This window comes from Colletotrichum graminicola, assembly GCF_000149035.1.
Source record: "Colletotrichum graminicola M1.001 genomic scaffold supercont1.14, whole genome shotgun sequence".
Taxonomy (NCBI): Eukaryota; Fungi; Ascomycota; class Sordariomycetes; order Glomerellales; family Glomerellaceae; genus Colletotrichum; species Colletotrichum graminicola.
The window spans coordinates 384,052-403,189 of record NW_007361018.1 but is presented as its reverse complement, the minus strand read 5'-3'; the positions used below and the strand labels follow the sequence as shown (position 1 = coordinate 403,189).

General features: G+C 56.2%; 7 protein-coding genes across 7 annotated transcripts; 2 read left to right on the top strand and 5 right to left on the bottom strand.

Annotated features, from left to right (window-relative positions):
* Positions 1–244: 244 nt before the first annotated feature.
* GLRG_04454 (WW domain-containing protein) lies at positions 245–1,603 on the bottom strand (the record flags this gene model as incomplete). Its single annotated transcript, XM_008095139.1, has 3 exons — positions 245–546; positions 628–1,260; positions 1,501–1,603. The coding sequence occupies 3 exons, from the start codon at positions 1,601–1,603 to the stop codon at positions 245–247; spliced, it is 1,038 nt and encodes a 345-aa protein (XP_008093330.1).
* Positions 1,604–4,509: 2,906 nt separating this feature from the next.
* GLRG_04453 (uncharacterized protein) lies at positions 4,510–4,987 on the top strand (the record flags this gene model as incomplete). The annotated part of the gene is made up of 4 exons (XM_008095138.1): positions 4,510–4,535; positions 4,620–4,692; positions 4,759–4,835; positions 4,909–4,987. The coding sequence occupies 4 exons, from the start codon at positions 4,510–4,512 to the stop codon at positions 4,985–4,987; spliced, it is 255 nt and encodes an 84-aa protein (XP_008093329.1).
* An 899-nt stretch (positions 4,988–5,886) lies between these two features.
* GLRG_04452 (uncharacterized protein) lies at positions 5,887–7,063 on the bottom strand (the record flags this gene model as incomplete). The annotated part of the gene is made up of 6 exons (XM_008095137.1): positions 5,887–5,933; positions 6,127–6,351; positions 6,459–6,584; positions 6,756–6,771; positions 6,895–6,957; positions 7,061–7,063. The coding sequence occupies 6 exons, from the start codon at positions 7,061–7,063 to the stop codon at positions 5,887–5,889; spliced, it is 480 nt and encodes a 159-aa protein (XP_008093328.1).
* Positions 7,064–9,118: 2,055 nt separating this feature from the next.
* Positions 9,119–10,725, top strand: GLRG_04451 (caspase domain-containing protein; the record flags this gene model as incomplete). The annotated part of the gene is made up of 4 exons (XM_008095136.1): positions 9,119–9,485; positions 9,542–10,367; positions 10,467–10,636; positions 10,700–10,725. The coding sequence occupies 4 exons, from the start codon at positions 9,119–9,121 to the stop codon at positions 10,723–10,725; spliced, it is 1,389 nt and encodes a 462-aa protein (XP_008093327.1).
* Positions 10,726–11,171: 446 nt separating this feature from the next.
* GLRG_04450 (uncharacterized protein) lies at positions 11,172–15,023 on the bottom strand (the record flags this gene model as incomplete). Its single annotated transcript, XM_008095135.1, has 4 exons — positions 11,172–13,392; positions 13,444–13,662; positions 13,709–14,121; positions 14,178–15,023. The coding sequence occupies 4 exons, from the start codon at positions 15,021–15,023 to the stop codon at positions 11,172–11,174; spliced, it is 3,699 nt and encodes a 1,232-aa protein (XP_008093326.1).
* A 1,123-nt stretch (positions 15,024–16,146) lies between these two features.
* Positions 16,147–16,734, bottom strand: GLRG_04449 (uncharacterized protein; the record flags this gene model as incomplete). The annotated part of the gene is made up of 2 exons (XM_008095134.1): positions 16,147–16,530; positions 16,648–16,734. The coding sequence occupies 2 exons, from the start codon at positions 16,732–16,734 to the stop codon at positions 16,147–16,149; spliced, it is 471 nt and encodes a 156-aa protein (XP_008093325.1).
* An 807-nt stretch (positions 16,735–17,541) lies between these two features.
* Positions 17,542–18,717, bottom strand: GLRG_04448 (ATP phosphoribosyltransferase; the record flags this gene model as incomplete). Its single annotated transcript, XM_008095133.1, has 3 exons — positions 17,542–17,912; positions 17,966–18,535; positions 18,645–18,717. The coding sequence occupies 3 exons, from the start codon at positions 18,715–18,717 to the stop codon at positions 17,542–17,544; spliced, it is 1,014 nt and encodes a 337-aa protein (XP_008093324.1).
* Between the last annotated feature and the right edge of the window lie 421 nt (positions 18,718–19,138).

Here is a 19,138-nt window from a genome sequence, read left to right as displayed (position 1 = left end):
AGAACGCGTCTCGTGTTTTGGAATTTCACAAAGGCGCTAGCTAGAGGGCCAGAGCCATGAGATAAGCTAACGACTGTCCCGAAACCACCAGGCCAAAGCATGCTTTGCTGCCATACCAATTGCCACGCAATACTGAGCCGTCTTAATTCCTATCATGAAGTCGTCATAGCAAGTTTCGCAACCCAGTCTGGACCATCCTGACTGCGCTGTACGCACTCTCGAGGCCCGGATATGGTTATGTCTATTAGTCGTCACCGTACACCTCCTCATACGTCTCTTCGTACTCCTCTCTGGCCTCCTCGAGGCGCTCGTGGTCGCTGCTGCTGGCGTCCGAGTCGGCGGCGGCAGCAAGAGCCTCTTCATACTCCGCTCTGGCATCCTGAACATCCTCGCGGTCACTGGACGAGACCGATGAGCCGTCTGCGTCAGTGGCGGGGAGAACAGCCGGAGGCATGTTGGGGTCGGCGTAGGGGTCCTGGTAGCCGCCGTACTGAGGCTGAGGAGCAGGTGCGGCGGCGGCGGCCTTCCGCTCGTCATCCGAGTCATCTATGAAGTCACGGTCAGTAAGATTTCCAAATGGAGGCAGCGACAAGGTAGAGTGAATATCCCCCCGGTCGATTGACTTACCAAGGGCGTTCGCGATCAGGGCGCCACCAACAGCACCGACGGCAAGACCACCGGCAGCGCCGAGGAGCATGCCGCTGCTGTTGCTCTTCTTCTTGTCCTTATCGTCGTAGGGGTTGGTACCACCCTGCTGGCCGTAAGGTGCCTGGCCGTAGGGAGCAGGAGCACCGCCATAGGGAGAAGGAGCACCGCCGTAGGGAGAAGGAGCACCGCCATAGGAGGGTTGACCATAGGGAGCAGCGCCGCCGTAGCCCTGGCCTTGGTCGCCTCCGAAAGCTCTAGTGTCGGACGGAGGGACGGGAGGCGGGGCGTAGGAGGATCCGCCCTGGGGGCCGGTAGGAGGGGACGGGTGCTCCCACTGAGAACGGCCGGTACTTTGGTCGACGTAGAACCAGCGGTTGTTGTTGGTATCCCACTGGACGAGCCAGCCGCTCGAGACGGGTGGGGCGGCCATTGGGGGCGCGGCGGACTGAGGAGCCGGAGGCGGTGTCTGGGCGTAACTGGGCTGGCTGCCGTATCCGTAGCCCGGGCCGGACTGAGGCTGTGCCTGCGAGGGGTAGGGGTTGTTGGAGGGGGGAGCGCCGCCGTAGCCACCGTACTGCTGCTGCTGCGATTGATCACCGTAGCCGCGTTCACCTAGGAACCGTGCGAGTCAGTAACCTTATCACAACGACAGTTGTGTGTTTGGATGGGTTCTGTTATGGCCAGCACCGAGGTCAAGGGGAAGGCACAGAAGGGTCCGGTACCGGGACCACGATAAATACGGCAAGGTCGTAACAGCCAGGCAGAAACGCATGTGAGTTGTGATGACCCAAAAACACATAGATGACATGCTCCGTCCCCTTGAGCAGGGGGATTAATCTACGGATCACTTACCAGTCTTCTGCTGCTGGTCGTCCTTCTTCTCGGCAGGCTTGTCGTCGGAGAAGGAGGTTTTGAGCTCCTCAAACTCCTTGGTGAGCTTCTTGAAGAAAGACATGGTGGTTCTTTCTCGTTGATAGGGGTTACGCGTAGGGCAAGGTTGATGACTTGGTACGGCGGGATGGAGATATGTAGGTTGAGTGGTGTAGAGGCGGGGAGGACGGATGAGACGGCAGAGGCCGAGAAATATTGAGGGGCAACGTGGGAAGGCGCAGCGCGGCGTAAGCCCTTTTCTTTATTTCGGGCGGTCGAGGAGTCTGCGGCAAGAAGACGGAAAAGGGAAAGAGGTGAAGGAAAATAAAAAAAATCAAATAAAAAAATAGCTCATAGGCTCTCCTAGGAAAGAGCAGAGGCGGCGGAGACGGGAGGGAGCCGAGCGAGGAAGGAGGGTCTACCAGCGCGTTGGTCAACTGCGAGTCGAGAGGAGGCTCGCCAAGACTTCTTGGCACCCGGGCTCTTATACTGCGGGAAAGAGATATAATAGGCTCCGCGACGGGGATCACATCAGTGGATGCCTCGCTGTTGAATTCTGGGGTGAGAAGTGAAGCTTGCTGCGGGCGGGCAGAGTGCGGCGCGCAGCATGCGCAGTGTCCGCGTGGGGGTGTGTCGCCGTATGTGTGAGAGAGACGTGTCTGAGGTCACCGATGGGCTCCCTCCCCGATGGCCAGTCGGACGAGGTGCGGTACGGGGCGAGTGAGGTTGGATGACAGCATGTGCCGCCGCACTCATCAGACGAGCAAAGGGCACCTGCCTCAGGAGTGAGGGGCACTCTTCTGTGCTTAGACATTCCTGTGTAAGGCCATCAACTGAATGATACTTGCCCCAGCGATGGCGAATACTGAAGACTGGTTAGGTACTTTGTGCATTCGCAAGGCATATCATCTAAACGGGTGCGGGCGGCCCCTCTTCCACTGAGGAGACATCGCCAGTAGCTAGCCATATCGTTACGGAGCCATTTCCGTATCGCGTATGGAGCAGAGGTGATTAGGTACGGTGGGATGAGGCTCGCCAGCAGGGACGGAGAACACAGGTACCTAGGTACATTGCCTGGCGGATGGCTGATGGTCGTTGATTGGAGGCCTCCGACAAGCCATCACCTAGGTATCCGTACAAGCTACGGATACTCCGTACAAACAGCTGAGAGGGCAACCGCCGGCAGGGGATCCGACGTACTAAAACAATGCAGGGGCCCGACATGTCCCTATGTGTGTGGGCGTGTCAAGTGAGAGGAGCGGAAAGCGGTACCGGGGCACTGCGGGGGAGCCAGAAATGTCAAGTTCGAGACGTGCTTCACAAATTTTGGGGACGTTCTATGAAGGTGGATGGCAGTGGTGCTGGGCGTCACCGGAGCTCCGCCCTGCCGACCGCTGCCCGCCCCGGTGGTTTAAACAGGGCTCGCCCGCGCCATATCCAGCTTAGCCTTGACCTGAAGCCTCCTGATAATTGAGTTTCTCATTGGAGTAGTCGGCCCTGTGGGGGCTAACGATTTTACGGCAAGGTTGAGTCTAACCGTCTCGGGAAAAGATGTCACGGGCAGACAAAATTGCCGCCCGTGTCTTCTCTCATACCTTAATGCCACGTCCATGCAGATGGTAATAGTCACTCGCCAACTATGCAGCCATGCACGGTGGCCTGACCCGATGACGGACGTACACAAGACGAGAAAAGGGGGCTGTACTTCTCGCGCGTCTTGTTGGGCAGATGGCACTCCATCGACGGTCGTGGCCGTCTCTGAATAGACGCCGCTGAGCCGTGTGCTACCTATCTTGTCCGTATGACTGGACGTATGGCAGCGCAAGGCATGGTCTCAGAAAGAGGAGACTCCAAACCGTCCACCCGGGCTTGGCAACGGGTCTCAAGGACGCTCTCAATGGGCTGCCGAGGAGGAGCTTGCAGTAGACCTAACGCTTTTCGACGTGGACGCGTACGCCTGCCAAGAGAGGGCCAAGAGGAATCCTTGGGCTTGGCTAGCGTTTTCGATGCCGACATATCCACCACCGCCGTCCATCAAGTCGCCCACTTGAGATCCGGTACTCAGTTTGCGTTACGGTTCGACGGACGGGGGACTGCCTGCTCAACAGCGTGCGTCTACGATGTATGGATACAGAAATAACACAGAGTTTAGATGAACAGTCATCCCGTGCTCCGCCTTGCATTGAGCATCGAACTCTGTTTAAGTCTCTCAATCCGCGAGATGCTTCGGAAAACTTACACAAGGTACCACCGCCGAGAGCCCGGAATCCCAGAAGGACCCCATTGTTACCCTCCTGCTTCGCTCTTGGTTCTCTTTTTACCATTTGCGAGCTGACATTGAAAGAAGTGGTTCGAGGTGAGGTTAGCATTGGTTGGTTGATTGTGCAGCGCGCTGGGAAGGAGCCCCCTTGCGCCTACTGACTTGTGCAAGCGATCTGCGGGCCCCGGAAGAGTGAACATAAGAGCGGGGCGGGGACCCCTTTTTGTTTTATGGACCCTTCCAAGATACGGTAGACCAAAGAGGAGGGTAAGGCCCTCGGATCCCCTAAGATGGGAGTGGCTTACACGTAACGCGCGTGTACCGTACTCCGGTCCGCAACGAAGTGCGACTCGCTGACAGAGGAGTAAGGAGAACCCAGGTGAAAGGCGAAGTAGTATGTAGGTAGGTAGTTAAGTAGTGCCTTGAATCTTGGGCCATGATCCCGGCAACGGGTGACCTGGGTAGGTAATAAACATGACTGTTCTTCTCTGACCGGCAGACCTCACATGCTACCCTCAATTCATATTTCCTTCCCGTCTATTCTTTTTTATCCTCTCCACCACCCCCTGCCTGGAACTCGCATCTTTCCACCTCCTTCACTCTTTCCCTCCCTTTTTTGCGTCTTCCCTCCCGCGCAATCTCCCACCATCACCAACCTTCGCTTTGTTCACGCGAGCCCCATACACAACAGCCTCGCCTCATCAACAACTCCCTCGTAAACCTCAGTTAACATGTCTGGATACCCTCCCCAGCAGCAGTGAGTCCCCTCCCCCCCCCCTCCAGCGCGCGCTCATCCTCCAGTCCGCGAGACCGCCAAGACTGACCAGCGCCGCCCACGCAGGCCATACTATGGCGCCCCCCCTCCTCAGGGTGGCTACCCTCCCCAGGGCTACCCTCCTCCCGGCCAGCAGCCTGTAAGTCCTCACTCGTTATTCGCAAGAAATCTCAATGAGCAGGCAGCTGACAGAATGCGCATCTAGATGTACTACCCTCCCCAGGGCCAGGCCCCCCCTCCTCAGGAAGAGAAGAAGGACGACAAGGGCTGCCTCTACGGCTGGTGAGTATCAGCGGCCCTCCTATCTCCTAACGGCATCGTCGACTAACCCCTTCTTTTTTTTCTCTTAATATAGCATCGCCACCCTCTGCTGCTGCTGGCTCTGCGGAGAGACCTGCGAGTGCTGCCTGGAGTGCCTGACTTGCTGCTTCTAATCGCCAATACTACAACAAGAAATCCCGAGTGTGACAAACAACCCAAACAAAGAGATACCACCATTACAACCACCACCCTGAATGCGACCATGGCCTTAACTTCTTTTGCTCCCTGGGTCCGGGGAAAACGGTACGGATAGGATAGGCAGGTCGGGATCGCGACTTGGGCGGCTGACGCGGGCTGGGGTCGAATCACGCGAGGGCGACGTCTTTTTTACTTGCGAATCGCCCTGTCATTTCCGACTTGATGGAGGGCGACACGGCAAAAATCGCCAACCTGCGCGCGCAGGTTTGTTTCGTGCAATGGGGGGAATGATGGACGGGCTACACGACATCTGACCCTCGGCTGGTTTTCTTTTTTCTTTCCATCGACTATTCCCCTTTCTTATGATTAATCCCCCATGGCGATTGCGTCTCGCTTTTTTTCCCCCTTGCCGTCATCCGGGGCGGGACATACACGGGCCCTTGTTCGCTGCGGAAGGAAACGATACATTTGGCGAATGCCTTGTATTCTCGGCAGATAGTAACAAACAAAGCAACCGATTCCCACCCGAAGAGACCATTCAATTCACAGGGTAGCCAACTACAACCGTGAGAACGCATGTTTGATTGGGTTTCAATGTGTGTATGCTGTGCGTATGTGTTTGTCGTGTGGTTTGTCCTGCCAAGTCTGTCTTCGCCTTGCAAACCGCTGCCCGAACCTTTCCATCTCAATGTGCCTTCATCGGGGGGAAAGGGTATCAAAAGGCAGCCAAGTGTCGTGCGTTTCCCCCCCTTCTTGTCCCCGTAACCAATAGAAATACCCCTAGAGATAACCCAGCCCCCCGCCAAAATGTTCGCCTACGCTTTGGCATCCCTTCCGTGCCGAGTCTTATTCAATTTTTTTGTTTTAGTTTCTTTCACTTCTTGCCGTCTTTCGGGGCCATGAGCTGAACGAATTCCTGGTCTGATGTGGGTTTTTTTTTTTACGTCAGTCCATGGATCCTCCAGGAGTGAATGCTGCTAAATAAAGAATATGGAGTGGGGGCGGTGTTGGAGAAGCGAAAGGTGGTGGTGCAGGGCGAACCCGAACCTGCCACATACGAACCGCGAAAAAAAAAGGACGGGGACATCGAAACGGGGGAGGGGGTTTTGCTCACAGTCAATGGAACCATTGCCGTCCAGGTCGGCGTGTCTGATCATCTCCTCAATCTCCTCGTCGGTGGCGCGCTGGCCGAGGGACAATAGCACCTGGCGCAGCTCCGAGGGCGAGACGGAGCCGCTGTTGTCCTTGTCGAAGACCTTGAAGGCGGCAACGAGCTCCTTGTTGGTGTCCGAGTCCTTACTCGACGGCGCGGGGGCCTCGCTCATCAGCTGGAGGAATTCTGGGCACCTGTCAGTTGACGGGTGCTCGGGTCGGCCACAGCCCGTGGAAGCGATGACGCATGAGGACCTCGCTGCGCCGGGCGTGGCTGTTTGGGGGACTGCTCACCGTTGAAATCAATGCCACCATCGTTGTTGGGGTCGACCTCGGCGATGAGCTCGTTGACCTCCTTGATGCTGGGGTTCAGGCCGAGCGATTTCATGGCGATCTGGAACTCCTCGGCGTTGATGGCGCCTGGTGCCGGATGTTAGCCATGGGTGACCGGGGGGGGTAACATGAGCTGTGTGGAAGCTGTCGCGTGAGGGGGGCAAATGCGCGCGGTGCGGTCGGGGAGAGAAGGAGGGAGGACGGGGTAGGTGATGGAATTGAATGATGAGCCAAGTCGAGCCGGACTGGGCTACTAACCTGTGCCATCGCGGTCCTGTTTCATGGGCAAAACACCATTGTCAGCGAGAGATGTTCATCCCAAGGAGCGATAGGTCATGATAATCTGATCGCTGCGGGGGTAACTTGACGCGGGCAGGGCAGAGTCGTCGCAACTTACGAATACGGAGAAGACTGCCTTGTAATCGTTGTACTCTTCCTCAGTGAGACCGTACGGAGGAGCCTTGCATAAAGTTAGCCTTCTGTTATCGAGAGCAGGGCTATATCTGAAGCTGCAAAGCGAGGAAGGGGGGGTAGCTTCATCGGCATCGCAGGCGAAAACGGACCATTTTTGAGCTTTGCGGGGTTGGGAAGCGAGCGAATGTACGGAGTAGTGTGAGTGAAATGGGGAATGTGTGCGAAGGGAGCTTTGATGACAGCCACAGCTTCGGTCGTTCGTCTGGTATAATTGCGTGCAACAAATCAGATGGATCAATCGTTTGTTGTTCAGTGTGAATATTTGGAGGGGGAGGGGAAGAGAAGAAAAATGGGTGGTGAGGAAAGGCAGAGAGAGCCCCTCGTATCTGTGTCTCGCCTCGGCCTCAGCCTGATTGAATGGCTGTCTCCTAGTACCACCCTGTTGCCGTCTCCCAGCTTGTTTTTGCCATGGTGCAAAGAAAAAAAAAAGGTACACATGGATGCCGACACGGAGAACGGCCCATGCTTTTCAAGACTGAGCTGATGCTTGTCGCTACGTTCTTCACTACGTATCACTCCATTTGAGTTCCTAGCAGCAAGTGACATTTCACACACACACACACAAACAACTACACTACAGCACCAGATTGCAGTGCTGGCTTATCCGTCAATCATCATCTCTTTCTGATCCCTCCAACGCGCACACAAAGGTACAAGTGGTACATACCCAAGTGCCCTGCCCTGGCCTGCCCTACCTACTACGTATGTACCTCACCCGCATCACAGGATCGCCGGCATGTGAGGAATGACGCCAGGCTGCCCTACGGCGCAGTTTAGCGCCTGTGACGCCTGGGAAGGGGCTTGGCGCCCGAGCCATTCCCGCCCGCGGGCCTGCCAGGCGTACGCGGCCGCATCCACAACATTGAGCTATTGCTCGAAACGGTTTAGGCCCGCGTCTGTCCGGTCCTCTGAAATGGAACCCGCACTGCAGTGCGGGCGGGCGGGCAGAAAGAGACAGACGCAGGAGAGGAGGGCGTGGTAGATGCCCGATAGTATGTATCCCTCCGCCGCCCTCCGCCCTCTCTTTCCCGTCTGCAGGTCTGGGCGTTTTCGTCCATTCTCTCCAGCTGTCTGCGGGAAGGGGAGGGACTGGTAGCCGACTGGGTCTTGGCAACCCGAGGGGAAGTTCACGCTCGTGCGCCTGGCTGCTGCTAGGTACACTACACTTCTGCGTCTAATTGGCGTGTGCTGGTGGTGGCGGTGGTTGGTAACGATTCAAGCCCTGCTGGGCTCTCGGTATCAAAACAGCTCAATGTACTTGCTCATGACCAGTACAGTTTAGCGCCGCTTGCTTGCCCTTCTCCGGACGTTGATTTTGGCCTTGACAAGCTCATTGATATCCATTAGGGAGGCAAAGCAGCCGCTTGTGTCGACAAGCTTCTGGCATACCTTAGTCAACATGCTCTCAATCGAACGAGTAAGCGTCTTTGTCTTCTGAGGGTGGCGTGAATCCCAAGCCGAGCGGTCCAAACGCTACACCAAACGCCCCCATCCCCGTCAATCTGGTGCAGTTGCAAGAGTGAAGCTCTACCCCTTGCTGCCCCTCTTCCAACCCCACAACTCCGACCGCAACCTGTCTCATCCTGGGCTGCCTTTCTCCGGCTGCCCCTCCGTCACCCTTCCATCCCGAGCCCCCCAAGGCCCCTTCCCAACCCAACCGCGGGAAACTACCTATGTATAGTACCTGCCGTACCATACCACCTTGCCAGTGAGAGGTACCCAGCGAGAGACACTGACCTGAAGGGACCCTCAAATGTAACCAATCGTTTTCTCCTTGAAGGACTGACGGACGGTCGCTCTCACATCTCAACCCCGCCACGCTTCTCTCACCCCCCCCTCTCATTCCATTCTTAATGACACCTTAATCTTCCGAGCCCGAAGTCAGTGCCGTTCTTCAGACTCCTCCTCTCTGCAAAATCAGCTCTCCATTCGATACTTACTGGACATCCTGGGGGCGAATTCGGCTACGCTTATTCACCCATAGTGGGTTTTCTGCCCCTCACCCCGCCTTTTCTCCTCACTAGCAATTCACTCACATCCGTCACAGAAACCACGCGCATGTGGGTGTGTGTGTGGTAAACAAAAACACGGGTTGCACAACAAAACCCCAGTACATCACTCACACAGCGTCAACTGACCCAACAAAGATGTCTGGTTACCCGGGACAGTACGGCTACGGTGCCGGTGGTCACGACGGAGGCTACGGCGGCAGCGGCGGTTACCAACAGGGAGGTTATGGCTCACAGCACCAGGGCGGCGGAGGAGGCTACGGCGGATACCAGCCGCCCCCCGGCCCGCCTCCTTCGCAACAACACGGAGGCTACGGCGGCGGCTACGACCGCCCGCCCCCCGGTCCTCCTCCGGGCCAGGGTGGCTACGGTTACAACCAGCCGCCGCCTAACCCGTACCCGGACCAGAGCTACGTCGGCAGGTATGCCCCCCCTCCTTACCCGCCGCCTCCCGGCCTTGATGTTTATGGCTACCCTGTCAATTCTGGACACCAGGGAAGGCCCAGTGAGTACCATTTCCCTCTCATGTCACCTCTCGCCCGATACTGAATCGCTCTCAAGACATGCCCACGGTGAACTCCAACGACTGGGCTCATGGCAACCGCAACGCGCCGCCTCCTCCGCCCTCCGGCGCCCAGCAGTTCGGCCACGGCGCCCCTGAGGGCTACAGCTTCCAGTACTCCACTTGCCAGGGAAAACGCAAGGCCCTACTTATCGGCATCAACTACTTTGGCCAGGACGGCGAGCTCCGCGGCTGCATCAACGACGTCAAGAACCTCTCGGCCTTCCTCGTCGAAAGGTACGGCTACAAGCGTGAGGACATGGTAATCCTCACCGACGACCAGCAGCAGCCCATGGGCCAGCCGACCAAGAACAACATCCTCCGCGCTATGCACTGGCTCGTCCAGGGCGCCCAGCCCAACGACTCACTCTTCTTCCACTACTCGGGCCACGGTGGTCAGACCGAGGACATTGACGGCGACGAGGACGACGGCTATGATGAGGTTATCTACCCCGTTGACTTTAAGGAGGCCGGTCACATCGTCGACGACGAGATGCACCACATCATGGTCAAGCCCTTGCAGCCTGGTGTGCGTCTGACGGCCATCTTCGACTCGTGCCACTCGGGCTCCGCCCTCGACCTGCCCTACATCTACTCCACAAAGGGCGTCCTCAAGGAGCCCAACCTGGCCAAGGAAGCCGGCCAGGGCCTGCTCAATGCTTTCACAGCCTATGCCTCGGGCGACCTCGGCGCCGTCGCAAGCTCCATCTTCAGCTTCGGCAAGCGCGCCATGGCCGGCGACGACGCCTACGAGAAGACAAAGGAGACTCGCACATCGCCCGCCGACGTTATTATGTGGTCCGGCAGCAAGGACAGTCAGACATCGTGAGTGGCAAACCCCCCAAACCTCCTAACCCCCTCTCCCGGGACCGTCCGGCTCGGGCCGCGTGACACAGCTGACCAGAGACACCCGCCTACCTGCAGGGCCGATGCCACCATCGCCAACCAGGCCACGGGCGCCATGTCCTACGCCTTCATCACCGCCCTCAAGGCCAAGCCCCAACAGAGCTACGTCGAGCTTCTCAACAGCATCCGCGATGTGCTCCAGGAGAAGTACACCCAGCTGCCCCAGCTCTCGAGCAGTCACCCGATCGGTAAGTCCCCCCCCTTCTGCTGGCCTCTCGCTCGATCCTGCTCACCAGTGGCTGGCTACACAGACACGGATATCCTGTACGTAATGTGATTATCGCCCGCTATCACTCGTGGAGATTCTGCTCACGACGACCTGGCGTGCAAGCGCCAAACGCCAACGGGGGGAGGAGGGGGGGGGGGGGGGGACATGCAAATTGGAAAAGGGGTTTCTTCCAGTTAGAGCAGCAATAAGAAGAATCAGTGAATGAATTTGAGTCCTGGAAAAAGAGACTGTGCCCTGTTTGCACCTCGAATCGCCTTGGGGTATCTATCTAGATGTGTCTGCACCAACTGTCGTATCCAACCCGCACCGCAGCCTTGCTCTGCGAGAAATGCTCAATCCCTCCCACGAAACGCCTCTGACCAATGTCCAATCCTTGACCCCTAAAGAGTCGCGCTCCTCATTTGCCATGCATAAAAACCGTATCCAGATGGCGCTCGTCGCCGAGTTTGGAAGCATATGCTATAGTCTGAACAAACAAACCAACCGTAGCCCCCTTAATCTTCACCAAAGGGGTCGTCGTCTAGAAAATCAAAAGTCGGCACGCCCTTTTTCTTCTTCTTCGCACCCAGCGAAGGGCTGTCGCCGCAGAGGTCGATGACTTCGTCATCGCTGCTGTCCACCTTTCTCTTGATCCCGGCCGAGGCGGGGATCCGGGTGGTCCCGGGCCTCACGTTCTGCGATCTCACGGCCAGGGCCCCGGAAACCGCACTCGCTCTGCCAGCTGCCCCAATTCTGGTATGAGGCGTCCTTGACAAGTGCGAAGGCCGTCCGAGATTCTCCTTGTCTTGTGCGAGGCTGTCGAACCTCGCCTTCCCGGAAGACGTTCCCGAACCCATTACATTACCCAAGGCTGAACGCACTTCCCAGGTCGAGCCGGGTCGCCGCTTCTTCGCACGCTCCGCGTCCAGGATAGCCGCCACGAAGTCTGGCTCCGTACTGCTGTTGGCCGGCGAAGAGCTTCCCGATGGCCTCCTGGCCATGGCTCCGGTGCCTAGACCTTTACTCAGGCCACTTGTCAGAGAGCCCAGGCGCGGCGTTGGGCCGGTCGAAGAGCCGGCCACGGCACTTGGTTGTCGCGTGCCAAATCCAACAGTCCCAGTTCTGCGAAGTGACGGCGACGGATGCGGCTGCGAGCCTCTTGGCAAACTGGATCTCTCGATGGCAGAAGATGTAGGCTCATTGCTCCTTAGTGCCACAGATGAAGGCGCCGTGTCCGTTCTCTTTGGAGAGGTTGCTGTCTTTGACGAATAGCTCAACGCTGCGCGGCTGCTGCCGCTACTGCTTCCATGCGTTCCTCTCAATGAGCGGGCCTTATCCAGAGTCGCCCGAAGTTGCTCTGTCGATGCCTCGTCGTATTTCGGTGTAGACTTCCGCTTTACAGAGCTTAATGACTTGAGGCGGTCTCTTGCCGAAATGCTACTCGTCTTGGGCAGACTCTGGCTGCTTCCAAGGGTGGATGTCTCATTTTTGACCGTGGCGGCTCTGAACAACTCTTGGATGTCTTTATGGGCTGGGCGTCTTGTTGAGTCGGAAGCCGAGGAAGAAGGCTCTGCCTTAATGTTGTCTAGGCTACCGTGGCTCTCCAGCTTTGGCGTAGCTTTGCAAATTTCTCGTTCGGTACCCAATGACGCTTCACTCTTGATTGGGGGCTGTTGGAGGCTCGTTCGAGGCGTCTCTAAGAGATCCAGAGACGTATCTGAAGTAGACGACGAGCTTGGTCTCGACAGCCTAACAGCGCTGGTGGACAGCGATTCCGAGGATCTGGCAGGGTTGTTTTCGGGAGCCTCTTGAGACTCTGCGTTCCCGAGCCTCCACATGATCTCACCTTTGTCCCCAAGGAAAGGCAGCAATCTGTCTGGATCAAACTGCCGTACAGTCCTCATCGCCTCTTGTCGTCGCAAGACCTCAGCCGCACGCAGTCTTTCATTGACTAGCGAGGTCTTGGTCAGCTGCATCGTCAAGTTTGCCTCGTTTTTGCCATAGACGACTGTCTTGATGGGCTTTTCTTGCTCGCGAAGCTGGGTTTTGATATGATCCACTACATCTCTTGGAATCACGAGATGAAGAGTCTTCCAATGAGGCTGTTCGAAATAGGGGTCGAGCTTTTGGCAATGGCTACAGCATGAGGCCATGTGCGGTATACAGCCTGGGTCTTGTTCAAGTCGACCAGAGAGGTCCTCAAAGACAGCCTCATGGTAACGCTCGAAGATGGCTTGGAATAGGCGCTGGAACGCCGGATTCTCGGGATCGGCCAGGTCTTGAAGTGTTGTCAATAACGGCAGCCACAAGGGCGACATGTGAATGGGTTCGATTTCGGCGACATTTTGGACAATGTGGTCTGCCAGGCTGGTTGCTTGATCGTGCATGCCAAGTCGATCGAGGTTCCTGAAGAGTCCAGCAATGACACTGTGATTCGTCGGTGGCTCAGATTCATCGTTGAGAAGCTCTGACGTCGGCTCAGCAACGCACCAAGCCTTTCGAGCCGCCTTTGCTTCGGGGTGCTGGTCTTTCGTCACGTTGCTAATCAGACGACGAACCTGCCACAGCGTGTGCGATGAGTTCATCAATTCTGCATACTGTTGATAGAAAGCCGTCACTTCATCAACAGGAAGTTTGTGTTTCTTCGCCACCTCGAGAAGTCTGTTGAGCAATCCTAGCATAAACTGACTGTGTCGATCAAGCTGCCGAGGCTCGCTGGCAATGGCTGTTTTCACACTGCACTCGATTAGCACACCCACGCAACCAAAAGAACGGCGAGACACCCACATGTCGCTCCACATCTTGAAGTCCCCAAACAACTTTAGTAAGTTGACCACAACCCGACCATGGCTCGCTGATACAGGGTGATCGAGTGTGTCGAGTGTACGTTTTACCAATTCCGAGACCTTTTCGGTTGGGTGGTCGATAGCGGAATACGCAGGCAGCTTGTCAATAATACTGGCAATCTGCAAGAAGTTTTTGCGCTTGAATAAGAAGTGGCGGAGGCTGGTAGACGTCAGTTACATCTGTTGAACGGAAATCCTTAACTTACCCATGGAGCACGTCAGCTGCAGAATAGCCATGAACGCTGGCATTCTCACAAAGCCAAGTGTAATCGAGACTCGGCTCAATTTGAGTCTGGGCAATGAGGCTGTTACAAAGCTGACTGTCCTTGAGAACTAGTGAAGCCATGATCAAGTCGCCCATAATACCAGAGTCGATAGCATCGATCCACTCCTGACGATTTCGAATCTGCATGCCGAGAACACGAGTCTCCGTAGGCTGATCATCTCCTTCAGGCCACACGAACCGGCACAGAGCTTTCACGGCATCGAAGTAAGCCGCTGACCTCACGGATTGATTGCACTGCGCTAGGAGATATCGCCAAAGATGGGCAACAGGCTGTGGCTGCTCGGCGACGTTGACGACATCTAGCTGCGTGTTGAAAGGTACAATAATCATGGCCTGAACAATGGTCAACCATATTGCGACGTTGAAGACGGGTATCAAGTGAGACTAACAGGTGCAAGGTAATGGCCCAGGGTGCCACTGGTGCCTGGGATGATGTTCTGATACCATTTGGGGTTTGCCTCACGGACCCTGCGTTCTTCGTCGAACTGCCGCTGCTCTTCTGGCGATTGCCAGAAGAATAGGCCGCGGCGAGCTCTTTCCCAAGCGACGTTTCTGTCGTCGAGAACATTGCCCACATGGCAAACGGCATTTTCCGCGAGCGTGGAACCTGAAAAGGTGTTGAACTGAAAGATGCTCGGAGAGTGCTTGACATGTTGGTAGGGCTTCCAGAAGCCGATTTGCTCATCCGAGACAGGCTCAACACGGCCGTTCATTTGCTGGACCCAAGCATTGAACTGGCAGGTGGTCCCTGTGTATTTCAGGACTATAGGAAATACTTCGAAGCCTAGTTTGGGACACAATGTGCGCAGGCGGGCCGCGAGAGCAGCGTCAGCAGCAGACAGGCTCTGGCTCGTGACCCAGTTTTGGAAGTCCAGAATGTTGTTTGGCGGGTGGAAGTGATAGATAGCAGCCTGACCGTGGAGTGAGCGATCCTCGATCCTCGATTCCCAGCGCTTCAAGCACTCGGTCAGCCGTGCACAGGAAGCTTCCAGAGATCGGTTAGGGCCCGAGAAGGACGGCTCAAGGCCAGTGTCGTGGTTCGTCGCGACGGCATGAGGTCCGCTGTCTGTGCCTGGTTTGGACGCGTGGTGGTGGATAGACGTGTCGGACCCACCAACCGCGTAAATGGTCTCGATAGAGGCGTAAAGTGCGCCTCGCAGCGCGTCGTTCAGCGGCGCGGTAACTCCGTGCAATACGCCGGGTTGCTTGCAGCGGTCTGGCTCCGGGTCGGACATGCTTTTATCTCATCGGGTGGGTGAGGTGAAGATGGAACATCGGCTTGATACTGGCGACACCGATAACTGTGGGGCAATGAGAGTTGAGGTTGTGTGTTGGAATTCAGAAAAGGCAGCGCCGAGGCGACAGTGGGTTAACTCTTTACATACCAGGGGAGGGGTGCTGAAACAGAAGCACACCGAAGCTTGCCCCGCGATCTGCCCCACTCTTGCCGGTACTGACCTCGATCGGATGTAACCTCACTTCTATGTCAGCTTAGAAGTCGAGGGGCTTCCAAAGGTGAGATCCGATGTGTTTACAACTTGGACTTTTGGACAGGTTCATGTATCGAGAGCCCTGGGCGATCCGGGAGATGGAAAGAGCAGCAGCATCCTTTCAGTGCCTGGGTACTTCCACGTTTCTGTCACAGACCCAGCTTCTTCTTGAAAACCCCCAAGGCGCTGCCCGTGTCACTCCGGTTTTACCTACAGCAAATATTTGAAGAAATTTTGTCTTTTTGTATCTATACGCTTCTAAGTCTTCTGGTTGATGTCCTTTTCTCGATGTCTCTTTCAGTGCTCTCGTTGCATGTTCCTTGCCTAGAGGGCGTACGTCATATTGCACCATTCGAGATTCAGCCTATTCGTGATATCGACATTGATAAGCAGACATTGTGATACTATTCGTATGCCTCCAGATCCCTTCTACTCAAGTTCCACTTCTTCCTGATATCCTAGATATATCCTGAGTTAGGACGTCAAGCTCTCATTCCGCTTCGAGGATAGACTTACTATCCCTATCCCGGATGGAATTTGTTACCGTCCAGTACACGACTCCAAAAGACGGCAACGCCTTGTTTTGAGCGACCCGACAAGGATTGGGGTTCAGTCTTGCCATGCATCAACGATCGATCGGGTGTTCCGGGTCTCGTACCGAGTCAGACATTCCATCTCTTTCGTCAAGTGGGCCTGGAGGGATTTGCACTGGCAAGACAATGCAATCGCATCCCGGGTCGTTCGTCCCATGTTATGACCACGATCCCATAAAGCTTTGAAGAACCAGAAAAAATCCCGAGGCTACGATGAATGATCGCGTGAATCAGACACCTCGGCCAACACCGTGCATCTTGAAAATTCGTTCCATTCAGATATTGAAGGTCCTTCTAACAACGCTCCTCCACAGCCAGCTGGAAAACAGCCAAACGCCCCAGAAGACGGCCAGCGATACGAGGGCCAGCACGACAAGGACATGCCCACGCATCTGAAAAGCATCATCGACCTCCATGCGCATTAGTTTCTTCTGCTTGCTGTGGTAGTACCACTCCTCCTTCTCGCCTGCAGGTCTTGGGCTCTTCTGGTCTCTGTCCTGCAAGGAATGATACGGAGAGCTCCGGTACACGACGTTGTGCAGCCACGAAGGCATCCAGCCTTCTTGGCTGTAGTTTCTCGATCTCTTGATGGTGTATCTGATGTCGACCCACACCAGGGACAGCAGGAACGAGACGAAGATGACGGGTGTCACGATGCCCTGCGAGTATGTGTGAACTTCTATTCTGGCGATGCAGCAGGACAAGCGCCTAGGAGCTGGGTATCAAGAAAACATAGGTTTGAACCACCGACTGCACCTCGATATGTTGGAGCTCACCTTATAAAGTGTCGACTGTCGGATTGCGCCGGCGTCACTGCCGGCCCGAGTGGCAGTGACTTTGGTGGCTGTCGTTGATGACGACATGGTTCCGCTGGTCGAATCACTTCGGTGTCTTCGGGGACGAGCACGAAAGAGCAATTGAGTTATCAGTCGCAGACGGGTTCCAGAGGGTTGCCAGCGGCTTCGTTGCGCGGCGGCTGAGGTGAGCTGGGTCCTTGGGAAAGGGAGGATACGATGGTGGGGTGAATGCGTTCGGAGATGGGACACAGGTTACCTAAGTATTGCAAGTCAGTCCCGGTCGCGTCGGTGGAGGTATTCGGTACGGCCTGCCTGGACCACCGGCCGTCGCTGTTCCTGGTGCCACCACCTCGATTTCGATTGTTCTTTCCAGCAGATCCACGCGCGCTGCGGACGGGGGGCGGGAGTGACGGAAGGGACCCCACTTGGCTTAGGTAGCTGTGAGTGAGACCAGCACCAGGAGACGCACTCAGAAACCGCTGTCAAGTCAATCAGGCTCAAACACATACACACAAAAGTCATCGATGGCCAGCCGATCCATCCGCACGCGCGAAATAAGCAGCACTTTGCCAATCGGCGCGGTGCCCAGTGCGTGGCAACCGTTATCAAGGCTAATGTGGTCTCGGGCAGGTGGCAGAGCTTGAAATGCCACGCTAGCGACGCAAGCAATGTCGACGCTCGATGCGCGTCTCGCCATCACAGCCACAACTGCGACGAGCGAGCATATCACCCAGCCTCAGTCTTACGTCATCCCTTCTTTATGGATTCCTTCTTTAGCTTGATTCCGGGGAATGAATGATTCCATCTCGGTCCCGGGTGCATTGCACGTTTTGTGGTCTTTATCCAATTTTTTCCTCTTCACGTACGTCAAGTCTATCGAGTATTGTGAATATCAAGCACCAAAATATCCTGAGCGCCAACGCGGGTCAAGTCGTCCATCACGAGGGCAATCTTCTTCTTCTCGACCATGGAGCTGACGGCGACCCAGCCCTCCTCGTCCAACGTTGTGATGGTCGGCGCCCGCTTGCCGGGGGTGATTGCCTTGGCATCTGCCAGGCGGGATCGCTCGATGTTGTACTGGCACAAGACGAATTTCTGAGCAGTGATGACACCACGGATACGAGCGGCGATGAGATCGACCAGTTCAGTGTTTGAAGGCGAACGGGACTTGATAAGGCAGGCTTGCGAATCGACAACGGTGTCGATGGCTTTAAGGCCGGCGGCTCTCATCGTCTCTCCGGACTCTGAACTTTCTTTTAGCACTTGAACCAGTCCGAGTCGGCTTGAGTTGACTTACCAACAAGGTCAACAATACCATCGGCAACACCCAGAGCACAAGCGGCTTCAACACTGCCGCTCAGCTCGATGATCTTGGTGCGGAGCTTCTTGGGCGAGGTGTTGCTGTTGCCGTCCGAGTCGACACCAAGCTCCAGCTTGGCAAAGTGCTCGGCGGCCAGGTTCACGAAGCTGGTGCCAATGGTCTTGCCGATCAGATCCTCCGTAGTCGCGTACGCGCCCTTCTCAGGAACCTGAGTCTGCAGCTTGCAGTGGCCGAAACCAAGCTCCATGACCATCTCGCAGCCCCCAACCTTTTGAAGCTCGGCATCCTCGCCGTTCAACGAGACAGAGGCTCTCCGGGCCTTGTTGCTGGCAATTACGCCGGCATCGTGCTCTTGAACCTGGTCCCAGCCCGTGATTCCAAGATCGACGCGGCCCTCGCCAACGAAGGTGGGGATGTCGGCAGCGGGGAGGAAGATGAGGGCGATGGGGAGGTTCTTGACGAGGGCGATGTCGAGTCGGTTCTCGCGGCGGAACTGGATGTCGGCTCCCTCAAGCAGGTTGAGCGTGGCGGAGTTCAAGCGGCCCTCTGCGGAAAGAAGTCATCGTCAGCCCAGGGGCTTTTGACAACGCGCTCTCGGAGGGAAGGGACTCTGGAAGGGACTCTGGAAGGGACTCTGGAAGGGGAATTGACTCACTCTTGGGCACGGCGAACAGGAGCCGGCCCTCTAGGCTTTGCGTCGTCGTTAGCTTCCCCGTGAAATGGCTCATGGTGGTTGAGATGGAGGGGTAAAAACCAACTGGTTCACCAAATCCATGGTAGGCAAGGTACGTTATTGCAGCGTCGCAGGAGGCGGAGAAAATGTTCTTGGGGTTGAATTGGAACTGCAGGTCGGGTGGGAACGTTGGAACGTCGGGCGCGTATGAATGGGGCACGATGTCGCAGTGAAGCCAATGGCGACGATATTTCCTGCGGCGAAATCGGCGAGGGGTGTGTAACGTGTCGCACGACGCAGCTGGATGCAGAGGGTTGAGGGTAGCGAGTGCGATGCCGAGTCAATTGGTCTGCCTAGGGGGGGCGGCAGGATGATTTTAGGGCGGAGAAATCGTCGAGTCTGCGCGACTTTTGTTTTCTACGTTGTGTCTGCGTAGAAGCTGTCCGTGGAGGGGGTTCTTTCGGTGCTGCGGTGAG